At 37.8% G+C, this 22,074-nt stretch overlaps 1 protein-coding gene across 2 annotated transcripts in view; it reads left to right on the top strand.

The window, feature by feature from the left end:
- The window catches only part of ELMOD1 (ELMO domain containing 1), a 112,632-nt gene that overhangs the window by 77,182 nt on the left and 13,376 nt on the right, over nt 1-22,074 (top strand). For both annotated transcript variants that reach the window (XM_073808258.1, XM_033862090.2), the window contains 3 exons: nt 13,825-13,958; nt 17,854-17,922; nt 21,350-21,400. In XM_073808258.1, coding sequence (XP_073664359.1) covers nt 13,825-13,958; nt 17,854-17,922; nt 21,350-21,400 — 254 coding nt within the window. The remainder of the gene's footprint in view (nt 1-13,824; nt 13,959-17,853; nt 17,923-21,349; nt 21,401-22,074) is intronic.

Below are 22,074 nucleotides of genomic sequence, written 5' to 3'. Positions count from 1 at the left end.
GCAGCTGGCTACAAAATCCTGGGTGGCCCTGAGGCTAGTCCTGGCACACTGCTGAGTGGAGTCAAGTTCCAAGAGTCTGGTTGCAGGGCGCAGGGGTCCCAGAGCTGGTGTCAGATTGCTGGTGGATGGGGCCAGTTCCTGATACAGTTGGGTGCAGGGTCTGGGGCATCCTGAAGCTTATATTGGCCTTCTCATAGCTGACCCCAGTGTGGGCCCTGGCCTACTGGTAGGCAGGCCAGGTACGCAGGCTGAGGAACTGTGGTTTTCTTGTGACTGTTGTCTGCCCCCTGGTGGGTGAGACTTCTCTGGAAGCTAGAGCAGATACCCTGGAGAGCAGGGCCGGGGCCCAGGTGATTCTTGGACTGGTGCCTGCCCAGTGGTTGGTGGAGCTGGATCCTTGGCTGTCTGGTGGGCATGACCATATCCAGAAGCAGCTGCTGGTTTAGGATGTCTTAAGGCAGCCTATCTGCTGGTGGGTGGGGCTCTGTCTCCATCCAGTCAGTTCCTTGGCCTGAGGTACCCCAGTGCTGGTGCCTACAGACTGTTTGGCCAGGGAAAGGCTTTTTCCTGGGTTTAATTAGCTAGAGGGAGGATTCTACAACGGTGCTTGCCAGCACCATTGTCCATGTGGTAGAATGAACTCCCCAAAATAGCAGCCATAAATGTCTATGTTCTCAGGGTGAGCTGCAGTTGCCTCCTGCCTCTCTGGGAGACTCTCCAAGATCAGCAGGCGCCTATCAAATTACTGCTTCTTCCCTGGATCCTGCAGCATGTGAGATTTTGTGTGTGCCTTTTAAGAGTGAAGTCTCTATTTCCCCCAGCCCCTTGGGACTTCAGAAAGAAAGACCCACTGGCCTTCAAAGTCAATGCTCTGGGGGCTCATCTTCCTAGGGCAAGACCCCCAGGCTAGGGAGTCTGATGTGGGGCTTGGACCTCTCACTCCATTGAGAGAACCTCTGTATTTGTAATTATTCTCCCATTTGTGGATCACCCACCTCGGGTATGGGACTTGACTATATTGCAACTCCACACACTTACCATCTTTTTGTTGTTCCTTCTGTTTATCTTTAGTTGTAGAAGATCTTTTCTGGTTGTTTTTGATCCTTTTCATCGATGGTTGTTCTGCAGATAGTTGTGATTTTGGTGTGCCTGTAAGAGGAGGTGAGATGAAAGTCTTTCTACTCCGCCATCTTGGCCAACCTTGGTTATGTTTACTTTAGAGATAAGCAAATTACAAGCATTGTAGTCCAGGCTCTGAGTCACACAGCTAGTATATTATAAAGCCAGGACTGTTCACCCCTACAACAGGCACTTTGAGGAAAGGCATCTTTTCTACCCTCAAGTGGCTTGCAGTCTAATTGGGGAGGTACTCTGCATCTACAAAAATCACTAAATCTTATCCATAGAGCTTCTCCAAAATACCTCTCAAATGTTTTCTGTTCCCACTGCCTTATTCTAGCCATCATCTCCAACCTGAAGTATTAAAATAGCCTTTTAATTCTGCCACTAACCATTAGCCTCCTCCCTTCCGTCTTCTAAAGTACCACCGAAGGGATTATCTAGTCATGTTATTCTCTAGGTTACAAACTTCAGGTTCTCTATGTCTGATCGTAGAAAACCCATGCATCTTAGCATGTATTTTGGACCCTTTCCAGTTTATTTCTTTAAGCTATTTCTCCTCTATCCCATTATGTATAGCCTGTTTCCTCCACGCTCTGTCATTCACCATGACCCATGCCATCCTATATGCCCAGATATTTGCTCATGTGGTTCCCTGTTACCCATTATTCTCAGAGTAGAATCTGGCTCTTTTTTTAAAATTGCTATTCATTGAGTTTTGAAATCTTCTCTAGCAAATTCAGGAGTGGGATCTTTATTCTCTTCTTTGGTTAATTCAAATTCCACATCTGATAATAAAATCAATAATAATAACACATTCATTGAGTGTTTAGTATGTGCCAATTGTTAAAGTAAGTGTTTTATAGCATTATTTCATTTAATTGTCACAATAACCTTGTAGTGAGATATTGGTATTATCCTCATTTTTCACATAGTTAGAAAGGGCTCTTAATTCCTGCACTACACTATCTCTTGAGGGAAAAACTATGTCTTGTTCACATTTGTATTTCCAGAGGCTGGCCCATGGTTTGTATTTAACTTCTTGAGCTTAGGCTTCTTCATCTTTAAAATGGGTAATTATACCCTTGTTATCTACTTCATAAAATTGTTTAGAGCTAGGGTAAGCAAATTAATGCCTGTAGGTCAAATCTGACCTGCCATCCATTTTTCTAAGTAAGGTTTTATAGGAACACATCCACGCTCATTCATTTATATGTTGTCTTTGGCTGCTTTTGTACTCCATTGGCAAAATTAAGTAGTTGTGTCAGTGACCTTATGGCCTACAAAGCCTAGAGTATTTACTATCTAGCCCTTTATAGGCAAAGTTTGCTGGTTTAGAGGCTTGGGTGATATATTGCCATATTGTTTAATTGCTTTCATCTATATAAACATAGGAGACCACTATCAGTGTTTTTACTTACAAACTATGAAAAAGAAACCTGGATTTTATGGTCATTTAAACATAGGCTGGGATAAAATTGATTACATCACTTTACATTCATGTAGCACTGTCCATATGAGTTATTCAAATGGACATTTCTATTAAATATTTTCTAACCAAATTAATAGTAAAGGTAAAAATTTATGTGGATTCATGTACTTAATAGAAAAAAATATAATCCAGAATTAAAAGATCTCCTGATGGGTAGAGCTGCTTCTCCTATAATGAATGGGTGGACAAATGCCCTTGCTCTTTCTGTTCTGTAGCAGACCTGAGACAGGGCAGAAGTGTTCAAATAAGCTTGAGATAAAGACTGAGTGCAAAGAGAAGAGAATTAAACAGAGTACAGGCCATGATGAATGATGGACTGACTCAGTGTGCAGCCTCCACATCTGTAGCTTGTCACCTGCCTTGGGAATCACCCTTCCTAGCTCTCATCTCCTGCACTTGGCAGGTGGCTTTGTAATAACTATTCCTAGTAGTACAGCTTTAGATGGCTAGACTCCTCAGATCCCCCCACCAGAGGCCCACCACCTTAGTTCAGATTTCCAGTCAGCTTCTTAGGTACAAGAAATGACCTTACCTTTCAGAGCTACCCTCCCTCCTCCCTTTATTTTTCAAGGAAGAACTTATCTATCAGAAGAGAATCAGGTAACTCAAGAATTCTTACAGGAAATGTAATACTTGGTAGTATTTCATATAAGTGGTTTAGCATAAGCGACTTTCATTTTCCATGAAAGTGACCCGTATTAAAGCAGACAGTATTAAGAACTTATTAAGAACACTTTTTAGCCATTAATCTAGTTTGTTGTGGTACATGAAATTATTAAAATAGAATTTCTTTTTTGTAATTTATTTTTGAAATATTTTATTATTCAAAGCTTTTACTCTCCCAAAGTATTCCCTGAATGAAAGAGGTTTATAACTTAGTTATGGAAATGAAATGCTTGCTGTTGCCATTTTACTCCACTCGCTTGATGAGACCAGATATATATTTTTTTTTCTTTTTTTTTTTTTTTTTGGGACGCAGGCCTGTCACTGTTGTGGTCTCTCCCGTTGCGGAGCACAGGCTCCGGACGCGCAGGCTCAGCGGTCATGGCTCACAGGCCCAGCTGCTCCGCAGCATGTGGGATCTTCCCGGACCGGGGCACGAACCCGTGTCCCCTGCATCGGCAGGCAGACTCTCAACCACTGTGCCACCAGGGAAGCCTGAGACAAGATATTTTTAAACTGTGTAGGGCCCTGAGATTACTTCCAATCGTTTAGGTGAATTTGATGAGCTTTGCAATCTGTTTCCTTTTGTTTTGTTCTGTTTTCATTGTGGCAGTAACCAAATCAGTGCCCAAAGGATTTTTTTTTTTTTCGGTACGCAGGCCTCTCACTGTTGTGGCCTCTTCCATTGTGGAGCACAGGCTCCAGAAGCACAGGCTCAGCGGCCATGGCTCACGGGCCCAGCCGCTCCTCGGCATGTGGGATCTTCCCGGACCGGGGCACGAACCCGTGTCCCTGCATCGGCAGGCAGACTCTCAACCACTGTGCCACCAGGGAAGCCCTCCCAAAGGATTTTTTAAAGGAGACACTTTTTCTCAGTTTTTAGTACTCTTCTGATGAATTAAAACATTTTCTGTTTTGAAGAATACAGAGCACTGGCAAATTCTTATATATATAATATAAAAAGAGATTTCTTATACCAATGTTTTGCTTTCAAGCATGATAGATTTACTTCCTTTCCTCTGAAACTTTTCTCTCACCCTTTAGATTGAATTTACCTATTGTGCTAAAACATAAAATATTGTATCATTTGAATAATAAGTAATTTTGGATTACTGCGTAAAATAACTGATGAATTACAACTTTTTTTTGTTAGTATTTCCTGTCTTGGACATTGCTTTATACTATGTCAAATGTGACAGTTCACTATAACGCAAGATGTTTGTGTATTACTGTCCTGTTTAAGCTTTAAAATCCATATAACGTAGAATTAGCAATTTAAAAGATGAATTATGTCATGAAGCTCAATATTAAAAAAACAAACAACCCAATCAAAAAATGGGCAGAAGACCTAAATAGACATTTCTCCAAAGAAGACATACAGATGGCCAAGAGGCACATGAAAAGATGCTCAACATCACTAATTATTAGAGAAATGCAAATCAAAACTACAACGAGGTATCACCACACACCCGTTAGAATGGGCATCATCAGAAAATCTACAAACAACAAATGCTGGAGAGGGTGTGGAGAAAAAGGAACCCTATTGCACTGTTGGTGGGAATGTAAATTGATACAGCCACTATGGAGAACAGTATGGAGGTTCCTTAAAAAACTAAAAATAGAACTACCATATGACCCAGCAATCCCACTACTGGGCATGTACCCTGAGAAAACCATAATTCAAAAAGAGACATGCACCCCAGTGTTCATTGCAGCACTATTTACAATAGCCAGGACATGGAAACAAGCTAAATGCCCATCAACAGACAAATGGATAAAGAAGATGTGGTGCATGTATACAATATAATATTACTCAGCCATAAAAAGGAACAAAACTGGGTCATTGTAGAGACATGGACGGCTCTACAGACTGTCATACAGAGTGAAGTAAGAAAGAGAAAAACAAATATCGTATATTAACGCATATATGTGGAATCTAGAAAAATGGTACAGATGAACCGTTTTGCAAGACAGAAATAGAGACACAGATGGAGACAACAAACGTATGGACACAAAGGGGGAAAAGCGGTGTGGGGAGAGAGTGGTGGTGGTAGGATGATTTGGGAGATTGGGATTGACATATATACACTAATATGTATAAAATAGATAACTAATAAGAACCTGCTGTATAAAAAAAATAAAAGAATAAAATTCAGAAAAAAAGAATTATGTCTTAAGTAGTAATAGGAAATTTTATATATGTCCCTGTCTATAATGAAGATATAATATAAAATATTATTAATAGTCTAAAAAGTAAATTTGTTTACATGCCCATCTTTATTTACTAGAAAGAACTTATGTTTTGAAATTGCATGTTTATACAATTGTGGGTCTCAGTCTTTCTCCCTCTCTCAAGTAATGATATGTACTAAGTCTATCTTTTTATACAAAGTTTAAAAAGTACAAGTTTCTTAAGCAGTGAAGAGCATAGTGTTTAGAATTTATATTAGTCCATTAAAATATAATTGATCATAATTAAAATTATTTCAGGTAACAAAGATGATAATAACTTTTGAGGTTTATTCATGAACATGACTGATTTTTCTTTTTTTTTTTTACTTTGCTTTACTTATTTATTTATTTTTTAACAAATTTATTGGAGTATAATTCTTTTACAATGGTGTGTTAGTTTCTGCTTTATAACAAAGTGAATCAGCTATACATATACATATATCCCTATATCTCCTCCCTCTTGTGTCTCCCTCCCTCCCACCCTCCCTATCCCACCCGTCTAGGTGGTCACAAAGCACCAAATTGATCTCCCTGTGCTATGCAGCTGCTTCCCACTAACTATCTATTTTACATTTGGTAGTGTATATATGTCCATTCCACTCTCTCACTTTGTCCCAGCTTCCCCCTCCCCATATCCTCAGGTCCATTCTCTAGTAGGTCTGCATCTTTATTCCCATCCTGCCCCTAGGTTCTTCATGACCTTTTTTTTTTAGATTCCATATGTATGTGTTAGTATACAGTATTTGTTTTTCTCTTTCTGACTTACTTCATTCTGTATGACAGACTCTAGGTCACTAGACTCTGCCTCACTACAAATAACTCAATTTCATTTCCTTTTATGGCTGAGTAATATTCCATTGTATATATGTGCCACATCTTTATCCATTCATCTGTCGATGGACACTTAGGTGCTTCATGCCCTGGCTACTATAAATAGTGCTGCAATTAACATTGTGGTACATGACTCTTTTTGAACCATGGTTTTCTCAGGGTATATGCCCAGTACTGGGATTGCTGGGTCATATGGTAGTTCTATTTGTAGTTTTTTAAGGAACCTCCATACTATTCTCCATAGTGGCTGTATCAATTTATATTCCCACCAACAGTGCAAGAGCGTTCCCTTTTCTCCACACCTTCTCTAGCATTTATTGTTTGTAGCTTTTTTGACGATGGCCATTCTGACTGGTGTGAGGTGGTACCTCATTGTAGTTTTGATTTGCAATTCTCTAATGATTAATGATGTTGAGCATTCTTTCATGTGTTTGTTGGCAATCTGTATATCTTCTTTGGAGAAATGTCTCTTTAGGTCTTCTGCCCCGTTTTGGATTGGGTTGTTTGTTTTTTTTGATATTGAGCTGCATGAGCTGCTTGTAATTTTTGGAGATTAGTTCTTTGTCAGTTGCTTCATCTGCAAATATTTTCTCCTATTCTGAGGGTTGTCTTTTGTTCTTGTTTATGTTTTCCTTTGCTGTGCAAAAGCTTTGAAGTTTCATTAGGTCCCATTTGTTTATTTTTGTTTTTATTTCCATTTCTCTAGGAGGTGGGTCAAACAGGATCTTGCTGTGATTTATGTCATAGAGTGTTCTGCCTATGTTTTCCTCTAAGAGTTTGATAGTTTCTGGCCTTACATTTAGGTCTTTAATCCATTTTGAGCTTATTTTTGTGTATGGTGTTAGGGAGTGACCTAATCTCATACTTTTACATGTACCTGTCCAGTTTTCCCAGCACCACTTATTGAAGAGGCTGTCCTTTCTCCACTGTACATTACTGCCACCTTTATCAAAGATAAGGTGTCCATATGTGCGTGGGTTTATCTCTGGGCTTTCTATCCTGTTCCATTGGTCTATCTTTCTGTTTTTGTGCCAGTACCATACCGTCTTGATTACCGTAGCTTTGTAGTATTGTCTGAAGTCAGGGAGTCTGATTCCTCCAGTTCCTTTTTTCGTTCTCAAGATTGCTTTGGCTATTCGGGGTCTTTTGTGTTTCCATACAAATTGCAAAATTTTTTGTTCTAGTTCTGTGAAAAATGCCAGTGGTAGTTTGATAGGGATTGCATTGAATCTATAGATTGCTTTGGGTAGTAGAGTCATTTTCACAATGTTGATTCTTCCAATCCAAGAACATGGTATATCTCTCCATCTATTTGTATCATCTTTAATTTCTTTCATCAGTGTCTTATAATTTTCTGCATACAGGTCTTTTGTCTCCTTAGGTAGGTTTATTCCTAGATATTTTATTCTTTTTGTTGCAAAGGTAAATGGGAGTGTTTTCTTGATTTCACTTTCAGATTTTTCATCATTAGTATATAGGAATGCCAGAGATTTCCGTGCATTAATTTTGTATCCTGCTACTTTACCAAATTCATTGATTAGCTCTAGTAGTTTTCTGGTAGCATCTTTAGGATTCTTTATGTATAGTATCATGTCATCTGCAAACAGTGACAGCTTTACTTCTTCTTTTCTGGTTTGGATTCCTTTTATTTCTTTTTCTTCTCTGATTGCTGTGGCTAAAACTTCCAAAACAATGTTGAATAATAGTGGTAAGAGTGGGCAACCTTGTCTTGTTCCTGATCTTAGTGGAAATGTTTTCAGTTTTTTACTATTGAGAACAATGTTGGCTGTGGGTTTGTCATATATGGCCTTTATTATGTTGAGGTAAGTTCCTTCTATGGCTACTTTCTGGAGGGTTTTTATCATAAGTAGGTGTTGAATTTTGTCAAAAGCTTTTTCAGCATCTATTGAGAGGATGATATAGTTTTTATTCTTCAATTTGTTAATATGGTGTGTCACATTGATTGATTTGCATATATTGAAGAATCCTTGCATTCCTGGGATCAACCCCACTTGAATATGGTGTATGATCCTTTTAATCTGCTGTTAGATTCTGTTTGCTAGTATTTTGTTGAGAATTTTTGCATCTATGTTCATCAGTGATATTGGCCCATAGCTTTCTTTCTTTATGACATCTTTGTCTGGTTTTGGTATCAGGGTGATGGTGGCCTCATAGAATGAGTTTGGGAGTGCTCTTCCTCTGCTATATTTTGGAAGAGTTTGAGAAGGATAGGTGTTAGCTCTGCTCTAAATGTTTGATACAATTCACCTGTGAAGCCATCTGGTCCAGGGCTTTTGTTTGTTGGAAGATTTTTAATCACAGTTTCAATTTCAGTGATTGTGATTCGTCTGTTTATATTTTCTGTTTCTTCCTGGTTCGGTCTCAGAATGTTGTGCTTTTTAAAGAATTTGTCCATTTCTTCCATGTTGTCCATTTTATTGGCATATATTTGCTTGTAGTAATCTCTCATGATCCTTTGTATCTCTGCAGTGTCACTTGTTAGTTCTCCTTTTTCATTTCTAATTCTGTTGATTTAAGTCTTCTCCCTTTTTTTCTTGATGAGTCTGGCTAATGATTTATCAATTTTTTTATCTTCTCAAAGAACCAGGTTTTGGTTTTCTTGACCTTTGTTATTGTTTCCTTCATTTCTTTTTCATTTATTTCTGATCTGATCTTTATGATTTCTTTCCTTCAGCTAATTTTAGAGTTTTGTTCTTCTTCTTTCTCTAATTGCTTTAGGTGTAAGGTTAGGTTGTTTATTTGAGATGTTTCCTGTTTCTAAAAGTAGGATTGTATTGCTCTAAACTTCCCCCTTAGAACTGCTTTTGCTGCTTCCCATAGGTTTTGGGTCATCGTGTTTTCATTGTTATTTGTTTCTAGGTATTTTTTGATTTCCTCTTTGATTTCTTCAGTGATCTCTTGGTTATTAAGTTGTGTATTGTTTAGCCTCCATGTGTTTGTATTTTTTACAGATCTTTTCCTGTAATTGATATCTAGTCTCATAGCGTTTTTGTCAGAAAAGGTACTTGATATGATTTCAATTTTCTTAAATATACCAAGGCTTGATTTGTGACCCAAGATATGGTCTATCCTGGAGAATGCTCCATGAGCACTTGAGAAGAATGTGTATTCTGTTATTTTTGGATGGAAGGTCCTATAAATATCAATTAAGTCCATCTTGTTTAATGTGTCATTTAAAACTTGTGTTTCCTTATTTATTTTCATTTTGGATGATCTGTCCATTGGTGGGAATGGGGTGTTAAAGCCTCCTAGTATGATTGTGTTACTGTCGGTTTCCCTTTTTATGGCTGTTAGCATTTGCCTTATGTATTGAGGTGCTCCTATGTTGGGTGCATAAATATTTACAATTGTTATATCGTCTTCTTGGCTTGATCCCTTGATCATTATGTAGTGTCCTTCTTTGTCTCTTGTAATAGTCTTTGTTTTAAAGTCTATTTTGTCTGATATGAGAATTGCTACTCCAGCTTTCTTTTGGTTTCCATTTGCATGGAATATCTTTTTCCATCCCTTCACTTTCAGTCTGTATGTGTCCCTAGGTCTGAAGTGGGTCTCTTGTAGATAGCATATATACGGATCTTATTTTTGTATCCATTCAACCAGTCTATGTCTTTTGGTTCGAACATTTAATCCATTTACATTTAAGGTAATTATCTATATGTATGTTCCTATGACCATTTTCCTAATTGTTTTAGGTTTGTTATTGTAGGTCTTTTCCTTCTGTCATGTTTCCTGCCTAGAGAAGTTCCCTTAGCATTTGTTGTAAAGCTGGTTGGTGGTGCTGAATTCTCTTAGCTTTTGCTTGTCTGTAAAGGTTTTAATTTCTCTATCAAATCTGAATGAGATCCTTGCTGGCTAGAGTAATCTTAGTTGTAGGTTTTTCCCTTTCATCACTTTAAATGCATCCTGCACTCCTTCTGACTTGCAGAGTTTCTGCTGAAAGATTAGCTGTTAACCTTATGGGGATTCCCTTGTATGTTATTTGTTGTTTTCCCTTGCTGCTTTTAATATTTTTTCGTGGTATTGAATTTTTGATAGTTTGATTAATATGTGTCTTTGCGTGTTTCTCCTTGGATTTATCCTGTATGAGACTCTGTGCACTTCCTTGACTTGATTGACTATTTCCTTCCCCATATTAGGGAAGTTTTCAACTATAATCTCTTCAAATATCTTCTCAGTCCCTTTCTTTTTCTCTTCTTCTTCTGAGACCCCTATACTTCAAATGTTGGTGCATTTAATGTTGTCCCAGAGGTCTCTGAGACTGTCCTCAATTCTTTTCATTCTTTTTTCTTCATTCTGCTCTGCAATAGTTATTTCCACTATTTCATCTTCCAGGTCACTTATCTGTTCTTCTGCCTCAGTTTTTCTGATATTGATTCCCTGTAGATAATTTTTAATTTCATTTATTGTGTTGTTCATCATTGTTTGTTTGCTCTTTAGTTCTTCTAGGTCCTTGTTAAATGTTTCTTGCACTTTCTCCATTCTATTTCCAGGATTTTGGATCATCTTTACTATCATTAGTCTGAAATCTTTTTCAGGTAGACTGCCTATTTCCTCTTCTTTTTTTTGGTCTGGTGGGTTTTTACCTTGCTCCTTCATCTGCTGTGTGTTTCTCTGTCTTCTCATTTTGCTTAACTTACTGTGTTTGGGGTCTCCTTTTCACAGGCTGCAGGTTTGTAGTTCCCATTATTTTTGGTGTCTGCCCCCAATGGCTAAAGTTGGTTTAGTGGGTTGTGTCAGCTTCCTGGTGGAGGGGACTAGTGCCTGTGTTCTGGTGGATGAGGCTGGATCTTGTCTCTCTGGTGGGCAGATCCACGTCTGGTGGTGTGTTTAGGGGTGTCTGTGACCTTATTATGTTTTTAGGCAGCCTTTGTGCTAGTGGGTAGGGTTGTGTTCCTGTCTTGCTAGTTGTTTGGCATAGGGTGTCCAGCATTGCAGCTTGCTGGTCGTTGAGTGGAGCTGGGTCTTGGCGTTAAGATGGAGATCTCTGGGAGATTTTTGATATTACGTGGAGCTGGGGGGTCTCTGGTGTACCAATGTCCTGAACTCGGCTCTCCCACGTCAGAGGCACAGGGCTGACACCCACCCGGAGCACCAAAACCCTGTCAGCCTCACGGCTCAGAATAAAAGGGTGAAAAAAAGAAAGAAAGAAAGGTAAAATAAAATAAAGTTATTAAAATAAAAAATAATTATTAAAAATAAAAAAATTAAAAAGAAGAGAAAGAAAGATGGAAAGAAGTGAGCATCCAAACTGAAAAAGAAATCCACCAATGATATCAAGTGCTAAAAACTATACTAAAAGAAAAAAGGACAGTCATAACCCTAGGACAAATGGTAAAAGCAAAGCTATACAGACAAAATCACATGTAAAACTATACACATATACACTCACAAAAATAGAAAAAGGAAAAAAAAATATATGTCATTGCTCCCAAAGTCCACTGCCTCAATTTGGGATGGTTTGTTGTCTAGTCAGGCATCCCACAGATGCAGTGTACATCAAGTTGATCGTAGAGATTTAATCTGCTGATCCTGAGGCTGCTGGGAAAGATTTCCCTTTCTCTTCTTTGTTTGCACAGCTCCTGCGGTTCAGCTTTGGATTTGGCTCCACCTTTGCGTGTAGGACACCTGAGGGCGTCTGTTCTTCGCTCAGGCAGGGTGGGGTTAAAGTAGCAGCTGATTAGGGGGTTCTGGCTCATTCAGGTGGGGGGGGGCGGGGCACGGGAAGGGAGGGGTATGGAATGTGGGGTGAGCCTGCCATGGCAGAGGCTGGCATAACGTTGCAACAGCCTGTGGTGCGCCGTGTGTTCTCCCGGGGAAGTTGTCCCTGTATCACGGGACCCTGGCAGTGGCGGGCTGCACAGGCTCCCGGGAGGGGAGGTGTGGATAGTGACCTACTCTTGCACACAGGCTTCTTGGTGGCTGCAGCAGCAGCCTTAGAATCTTATGCCCGTCTCTGGGGTCCGCGCTGATAGCCATGGCTCGCACCCGTCTCTGGAGCTCGTTTAGGTGGCGCTTCTAATCCCCTCTCCTCGCGCACCAGGAAGCAAAGAGGCAAGAAAAAGTCTCTTGCCTCTTCTGCAGTTCCAGACTTTTTCCCGGACACACTCCTGGTTACCTGTAGCACAGTAGCCCCCTTCAGGCTGTGTTCACACAGTCAACCCCAGTCCTCTCCCTGGGATCTGACCTCAGAAGCTGGAGCCTCAGCTCCCAGCCCCCACCCGCCCTGGCGGGTGAGCAGACAAGCCTCTCAGGCTGGTGAGTGCTGGTTGGCACTGATCCTCTGTGCGGGAATCTGTCTGCTTTGCCCTCTGCATCCCTGTTGCTGTGCTCTCTTCCATGGCCCTGAAGCTCCCCCCACCCACCCCTGCCACCCACCGTCTCTGCCAGTGAAGGGGCTTCCTAGTGTGTGGAAACTTTTCCACTTTCCCAGCTCCCTCCCACTGGTGCAGGTCCCGTCCCTATTCTTTTGTCTCTGTTTTTTCTTTTTCCCTACCCAGGTACGTGGGCAGTTTTTTGCATTTTGGGAGGTCTGAGGTCTTCTGCCAGCGTTCAGTAGGTGTTCTGTAGGAGTTGTTCCACATGCAGATGTATTTCTGATGTATTGGGGGGGGTGCAGAAGGTGATCTCCACGTCTTACTCTTCTGCCCTCTTGAAGGTCTCCCTACTGATCTTTCTTTATTCAGCTATATGATGCTTGTTTACTTTCACCCTTGTTATAGGTGAGAAATGAAACTCGTCAGTTCACTTTTCTTTTTATTAACAATGCTGCTAAAAGTTTTTTTGTAAAGTGAGATAATCATCTGAGGATTTGAATAATGCATACCCTCAAATTTTTCCTCTTCTCCCCTTCCCTTTATTCTCTTAAATATTTTTGAAGACTCCAAAGAACTTTTGTAGAAGATTGTGTGTATGTGTATATATTTATACATACATACATACATATGTATGTGTGTATATATATATATATATATATATATATATATATATATACACACACAAACACACACACGCACACATGTACACATACACACACACACCACACACACATTTCTGTTTAGGAGCTAAAACAGAAAGATTAAAAACACCAAAATATACAAGTGTACATTCCATTGCCTTCAGAGCAATGAGATCATCACATGTCATTCAGCCTCTGGAAAATTCCACTGTATTCTTATGAGAAGATGAGAGTGAAAGACAAGTAACCTCTTAGTTTTATTATGAGATAGTTTTTACTTCCTAGACTCTCTGAAAAGGTCTTAGGGTCCCTCCTAGGAGTCTTTCGATCATACTTTGAGGGCTGCTGTCATAGATAATTGAAAGATAATCAAATCTTCAATTGTAATGTATTTGCATATATTCAGATTTCCAAAGTTTGTCCTAATAATGTAGTTTACTAAATTTCAGTCAATAAGAAAGAGTATTATATGTGTGTATATCAACAGGCTAATTTTTTTTCTTTTCTTCAGTTATGGAAATTCTTGAAGCCCAATACTCCGCTAGAATCCCGGATTTCTAAGCAGTGGTGTGAAATTGGTTTCCAAGGTGATGATCCTAAAACAGATTTTCGAGGAATGGGACTTTTGGGACTGTACAATTTGCAGTAAGTAAAATGAAGAATGGTTGAGTTTTAAAGTGCTGTTCTGATCTCCTCATACTGAAATGTCAAAGTTGATTTATTAGTTCCAAAAACCACTTCCCAGGACACTCCAGGAAAACATTCAAATCCTTTGATTTGAACTCAGGTTCATAAAATTTTAAAAGCTCCTACCATCTTCCTTTTATCTGGCAAACTTCATGGATTCTTTTAAACAAATCTCAAATTTATTTTTAACTTTTTGTTATGAAAAATTTCAATTATATTCAAAAACAGAGGAACGATTATAAAGAACCCCCTTTACACTGATCACCCAAATTCAGTAACTATTGAGATTTTGGAATACTTGCAACACTTGTTTTTTTGGTAGAAGTGTGTTAATGAAAATCCTATGCTGTTTGTTGTTTCACCCTAATATTTCAATATATAGCTCTAAAAGACATCAATATTACCTTACATTAACCACAATGACATTATTACACCTAACAAAATTAACAATGATTCCTTGGTATCATCTATATCCTGACTATATTCAAATTACCCAATTATCTCAAATATGTCTTGTTACAGCTGGTTTGATCTGATCCAGTTCCATGTAAGATCTATGCATTGCACTTAGTGATTATATCTCTCTCGTTTTTTTTTTGTCATCTTATTTTTCTTTAATTAATTTTTATTGGAGTATAGTTGCTTTACAATATTCTGTTAGTTTCTGTTGTACAGCAAAGTGAATCAGCTATACGTATACATATATCCCCTCATTTTTGGATTTCCTTCCCATTTAGGTTACCACAGAGCATAGAGTTCCCTGAGCTATACAGTAGGTTCTCGTTAGTTATCTATTTTATACATAGTATCAATAGTGTATATATGTCAATCCCAATCTCCCAATTCACCCCCCACCTTGCCCTCTTGGTAGACATACGTTTGTCTTCTACCTCTGAGTCTCTATTTCTACTTTGCTCTCTGGTCCTTTTTAATTAAATCAGTCTCTCCCCCTCCCTCCTCTCCTTTTGCCCCTCCATCATGTCATTAATTCATGCAAGATTCTAGGTCAACTGTCCTATAAAATATCCCACAATCTGTATTTGTCTGTTTGCATTTGTACCCACCCCTGGTATGCCCTGAAAATCAGAGGTACTCAGAAAGAGTTGAATAGGTTCATGTTGACATCTTGGTGGGAGGCCTGCATCATCCCCACTCTCAGTCTTATGCTGAGATGGATCAGAGGAATCACAGCCTGATGGCTCCATTATAAAGTCCCCATCAGCCCTTTATCTAACCATTTCCTCCAGTTATCTTCACTGAACCAATTAATTGGGCAAAGAGTGCTTTTTTAATTCTGTTATTCTTCCCACAGTTGTTGCCTAAAATTCTGTAAAGACAGTTTCCTTTATTAAATACGGTTATTTGGTTTCTCTAAAATATAGGCAGGGGACTTCCTTGGCGGCACAGTGGTTAAGAATCTGCCTGCCAATGCAGGGGACACGGGTTCGAGCCCTGGTCCAGGGAGATCTCACATGCTGCAGAGCAACTAAGCCCGTGCGCCACAACTACTGAGCCTGCGCTCTAGGACCCGCGAGCCACAGCTACTGAGCCTGCGTGCCACAACTACTGAAGCCCGCATGCCTAGAGCCCATGCTCAGGAACAAGAGAAGCCACTGCAATGAGAAGCCCGTGCACCGCAACAAAGAGTAGCCCCCCGCTCACCGCCAACTAGAGAAAACCCGCACGCAGCAACGAAGGCACAACGCAGCCAAAAAAAATATTTTTTTTAAATAAGTAAAATAAATAAATTAAAATATAGGCAGGACAGCTGCTCAAGTAAATAAGTTGCCAATTTTCAGAGTGAGGAATTGGTGCCCTAGTCCCCTTGTTAGTGATCAAACTTTTTTTTTTTTGTCTTTATAGTTTTAAATTATCACTTTAACTCCTGGTTTTTGTGTGTTTATGTGATTTAATAATTGTGCTCATTATTTTTTTCATGCTTAAATTGGGTCATTTGTAGCCATTACTTTTCAAGAAAAAAGGAGTCCTTTTAGGTTGGCTCTTGTGTCCTTTGACACTACCCTACTAATGAGGATAGTGATATATTTTTAAAAGAAAAAATGGCATTTTTAATGGCACCCATTTCCCCCTAAGATCTTTTATTTTAAATTTAGGAAGTTTAATAATCACCCATGCTTTTATTTTTAAGATGGTAATTTTTTAATACAATTTTTAAAGGTTACACTCCATTTACAGTTATTACAAAATATTAGCTATATTCCTCGTGTTGTACAATACATCCTTGTAGCCTGTCTTATACCTATAGTTTGTACCTCCCACTCCCCCACTCCTATTTTTTCCCTTCTCTCCCTCCCCACTGGTAAATGTTTTAAATGTTACACTATTATGTAATGTGGGTGAATAAAAAAGTAAATTTTGATGACAAAAGTGGTGTTACAAGTAAGTGGGTAAAGGATGAGCTTTTAAATAAGTAGAGCTGGGGCAATTAGCTTTCCATTTGAAAATTAAATTAAATTAAATCTCTACCTTGCCTCAGTTTATAAATTGAATGCCAAAAACAAATATTTACAACTTTTAGGAGAAAATCTTTAAGATATGTGAGTAAGGAGGGATCTCTTAAAGATAAAAACCAAAAAAGCACAAACTGTAAAAGAAAAATCAATAAATCTCACAAATTAAAATCAAAATCTTCTATAAGCCACCATAAATAAAATGAAAAGAAAGCCAAGACTGACACATAATTGATAAAGGATCTATATCCAGTATATTATTATCTGTAGGCTTATTTATTTGAGGACATTTTTAGATATACTGGACCAAGAAATGTGAACAGAAACCTAATTCTAATTCAAACCTATTCTATAAACGTAAATGACCAACAAAATATGAAGAGACTCAATTTCATTAATAATCATGGACATGTTTACTAAATTTGCTGACTAGCTTTGAACTTTTCTGAGAGAAAATTTAAGAGGTTGTTTTATCTGTTAGATATATGCAGGAAATACACATCAAATTAAATAATACATGCTATATGTAGTTGTATTTTTTTATTTATTTTTATTTTTTTGCAGTACGCGGGCCTCTCACTGTTGTGGCCTCTCCCGTTGCAGAGCACAGGCTCTGGACGTGCAGGCTCAGCGGCCATGGCTCATGGGCCCAGCCGCTCCACGGCATGTGGGATCTTCCCGGACCGGGGCATGAACCCGCGTCCCCTGCATCGGCAGGCAGACTCTTAACCACTGCACCACCAGGGAAGCCCCTGTAGTTGTATTTTATAATTGTCTTTATGAAGTATTTTTTATGATATATTTTTGAGGGTATGTAAGCTTTTTGTATGTGGGAAGGGAAACTTCATTGCCCCTTTCTTCCCAGAACAGAATTTTTTTAACATCTCTAAGCTCCATAAGATATTTTCATCCAGAATTCTAACACCCCGTGAGTATTCTCCAAGAAAGTACATTTGAACTTTTATCACCTCCTCTAGTCTCATCCTTTCTCTGCCCTTTGGCTGTCACAGCCTCTTACCATGTCCCTTCATCCAGATTTTTTCTGCCTTCTGAGGGGCCTCCTCCTGCCTTCCTAATAAGAATCTATAACCCTCATTAATAAGAATATCTTTGGCTTGTTAGGGAATGGTAAAGTTCATAATTAAAATTTCAAACCTACTCGAATCATTCCCAAATATTTGTGTGTTTTACAACTACTCTATTATACTGTCATTATATTTGGAAAATTCTATTATGAAAAGCTGTTCATTATCTGGAGGAGCTGACACAGGTTGTATGCTTATGCTGGTGTCCATCTCTGAATCCAAAATGGCCTCAAATTGGATTGAAATGAATGTATTCAAAAGGTATGGAGTTATGGTTTTCTTTCCCTCCAACTGCAGGTATTTTGCAGAAAGGGATGCTGCAGCAGCACAGCAGGTCCTATCTGATTCTCTTCATCCAAAATGCAGGTAATTGTTGAAAATGAAAGGTGGATTAGGCTTTGTGGATTAGGTAGAATTAATTTCCTATATAGCTCTATTGATAAGATTCTCAAGAGGGTCAGCCCACCAGAAGTGAGGCTTAAACTCTTCCAAACAAGCCCTTTTGACAAATGCTGAATAGGAAGGTTATAATGTCAGGTACTTGTTTACAGGATTTAGGATGTAAAGTGGCACTGTTCAAGTGAGATGTGTACTTGAGGGGCTGATAACATCTCTGGTGTCTAGGAAGATTGAGGAGGTGGGCATAAAAGAAGGAGAAAGCAGAGTATGGAAGAAACAGTTCAGAGACAAGGGACCACAGTGGGGGAATAGAGGGAAGAATGGAAGTCTTGAAGTCAGGGACCAAGTGAGAAAGTCTAAAATTGCTGAGGCTCTTTTTTTTTTCTTAATAAAATTCTAGATTCTAAATTGTTTGCATTTTCATTTACCTTTCTAAATTTTTGTCTTTAACTGATTACATTAGGGATATCACTAAAGAGGAAATAAGGTATTTTTCTTTGCTTTTGTTTTTTCTTGCTTTTATGTTATTTTACAATAAGTATGGGTAAGAATTTTTAAAGTAATATAAATTCATGAAAAATTTTCAAAAAGGAAACATTTCCCAACTTTTTATGTAATATAGTTCATTACATTGGGCTGTTTTGATGAAGGAAAAACCAGATTAGACTGACCTGATAGAAAATGTCAAAGAGCCTTTCTACAGCCATGTCTGTTGGAGAAACATTTTGAAACTTCACCTAAAGGCTGACACATTACCACACATTTCTGCTCCCATCTACTCCAAGAGAGGGACATTTCTTCTGGGAATTTTGCTGCACAGAGCAAATCTCCTCTTCTATTAATGTCTTTCTAATTGTATTACTATAAAGAGTGTATACATGCTTTAGTTACTCTTATTATAGGAGTTCTATTTTGTACTCATAGTTTTGTATCACTTTTTTCTCCTCAGCATGACAGGTTATCTTGTTAGTGTTCATGTTTGCTAAATAAGTCCCAAATTTTATCATACCACTCTCAAAATCTATAAACAGGTTGACTTTGTGGCTTCCCTCCCATCTTACTATTATACTTACTCTAGCTTCAATTGGCTAAGATTCATTAAATTATCCTATACTTTCCAAATTTATAATTATAATCTTTTTATAAGTTTAAATTTTCATTTTCTTTACGTTTTACTTTCTTTGAGAAAAGCACTAAAATCATAACTCTTTCTTCATATATCACATGGTTAAAATCAAACTGTTTTAATTTTTTAACTACATTGTCTGAATTACATGTTTCTGTAATGTAGAGACTCTGAAACCTCTCTGATTAAAATTGGCTGGGGAGTCTGTGTGCACTGACATTCCTTGGAGAAGCATCAATTAAAAGACATGAATCCTCCATGGTCCTTGCGAAGTGACAATAAGCTTAAAATATTTTTTTTTATTAACCATTGGAGAGGGATTGATTTTGTCTATGAGCCATTCTCAAAGAAAGGCTTTATAATTTTATATCCTGTGTTGGCCACTAGAGAGGAATTATTTGAGGGTGTGATTACTCTTATTTAAGAAGAGACTAGTATTTTTGTGTGTGTGTATGTGTGTGTCTGTGTGGGCACGCACACACTTTGTCCCTCAAGCTACAATAAAATTGACTAGATAAATTTCAAGTATTAATCACTTCAAATTGATGGTAAATGTCATTGAATACAAATCAGAGTGTTTTGAAAATGCTACTGTCCTTCACAAATGTCTGAAAGAAATATATATTAACCCAGAGCGATATCAACATAGTTTCTTTCAGGCCCTGAATATTTCAGGTGTTGAATAGGGAGATGCCATAAAATACTAAGGAAAGTTCTTTCCTGTCTACCCTTCAGCAAGCATTATATGTTATTTCTCTTGTGAAGATCAATCTATTGAATTCTGAAGTAACTTGAGAGATAAAAGTAGGTTCAAGTTTAAGAGAAGAATTTTGATGGCTTGTATTTTTGTTTGTTTGTTGTGTGTGTGTTTCCTGAAGAGAGGAATTCCTTCTGTTTGGGCCAGGATATCCTATAAATAAACAAATGAGTGGAGGTCATTTGGCCTTTTCTTATATTTCCAATGCAGATAGATTTAATTTAACAAAATACAGAGATACTATGTATTTACAAAGGTTTGTTGAAGAGAAAATAGGTGCTTATAAATTTGTTTATATAAAATTTCTTGAATTTCACATCTAACTCATTTCAGTTTGGATATGAGTCTTTTAAGTAAAAATCTCCTGATGCCTCTTTGGCTGACTTGTTGGTTTGTTAATTGGCACTTGCACTTTAAAAAGAAGTGGCTTATTTTAACATGAATTAAAGACAGTTACTTTGAATTAGAGCCAGTCATTTACAGAGTAGAAAGTAAGTATAGTAAAATAACAGTTTTGCATCATGTTTTTGTGGGCCTGTGTTGTGTGTGTGTTACATGTGTGTCTTTTAATGTAGTGTTTGCACTGTTTTATAAAGAACTCTCCTTTCTCCTACTTAGATGGAAGCTAAATGTTCATAATAACTCTAGTTTTAAAATTTTATTTAATTCCAAGGCTAACCACAATTTTTAGTGTAGAACACTGAATGAAAGTTCACATTGGCCACAAAGAAGAGTGCAAAATGGTTCCTGCCTACAAGATATTGGCAGTATGGAAGTGGGTGAGAATAGGGGGAATAAGAAAGTACACAAAGTAATAGAATGCAAGTCAGTATTTTCAGAATGCTTTTATTATAGAACCCTTTCTTCAGTCTTATTCAGAAATTCAAGTTATAAAAATGGATTAAAATCGAGCTACTATGATTTAGCTGTCTTAGCTTAGCCAGAGGAAATGCCACAGCACTTGTTGGAACAGAATTTTTAAAACCTATAAGTTCTTCCTTCCCTTATTCCCTCCCTCCCTCTCTCCCTTTTATTCTTTCCTTCTTTCTTTTTTTCACTAACTCAATTATTTATCAGTAAACATTTATTTGGCATCTGCTGTGTGCCAGACATCACAAATAAGGCTGAGTAGGATAATTGCCATGAGGGAAAACCAAACGAAATGCAGTGGGGAATCATGACTGAGGTGGCATCTTGCTAGAGGAGGAAGTATTATTTGATAATTAATGGATAATATAAAAGAGTATGTTTGGCCTTTAGGTCTGTCTCTCACTGCTGTACTATAGTGAATAAGGGATAAGTAGCATGGCTTTAAATAACTCCATTTCTGAGCTCCATATAAATTGTATTGTGGCTTTTTAGTTAATAACATTTAAATTGATTAGTGTTTGATAACTGAGTTACAGACATCCCCACATCTAGTCAACAGTTTTAACAAAAACATTAAAGGAGAACAGGTATCAATTAGAGAAGTCTTATTTATTTATTTACTCATTCATTCATTTATTCAGCAAATTCAGCAAAGCAGAATGGGAGAAGAAAAGGATGGATAAAGCAATTGGGTGAGTGTGGGACTTCATATATAAAGATTGTCAGAAGAGTACTGCAAAAAATGACAAGGATGAAAATACACTTGTCCTGATGGAAATACATAATCCAGTTGAATTTTGGAAGGGACCTGTTTATATGTTTTTGTATTTACTTGTATGATTATATGATACTACTTTGCCTGTGACCAAGTGATGAAGTTTAGAAAGTTATAACTGTATGGAAATGATTTTCAAAAATCATAATTTGGAATTGTATTTGCTAGTCTTCTTTTAAGGATTTCTATCAAGTATCAGGCTATTAGTTAAAAGTTTACTTTAGAAGGTCTTTTTTTATAATGCCCCATTTCATCCAAAAATATTTCTGAGCAGAGAACTCCTTTTTTTTTATGTGCTGGATTTATAATACCAGAGAGGACTTAAGAACTCAGTTTCACTTAATTTTAGATAGACATGTAGAAAATGGACTAGAAAATATACCCTGAGTGTTAAGATACTAGTTAAATTTTTCCTCATTTTAAAGGTAATATAAGATTTATTATAGAAAATTTCAAAAATATAGGAAAGTAAACCAAAAAAATCACCATAATCATATTACTGTAATATACCCATATTAATATTTTGTGGCATTTCACTCTAGTTTTTCTACACATTTGTGTGTATAATAAAACTTGGTTTGTTCTATACAC

This window comes from Tursiops truncatus, chromosome 8 (genome assembly GCF_011762595.2).
Source record: "Tursiops truncatus isolate mTurTru1 chromosome 8, mTurTru1.mat.Y, whole genome shotgun sequence".
Classification (NCBI taxonomy): Eukaryota; Metazoa; Chordata; class Mammalia; order Artiodactyla; family Delphinidae; genus Tursiops; species Tursiops truncatus.
Note: the sequence above shows the minus strand (reverse complement) of the source record. Positions and strands in the feature narration are given on the sequence as shown.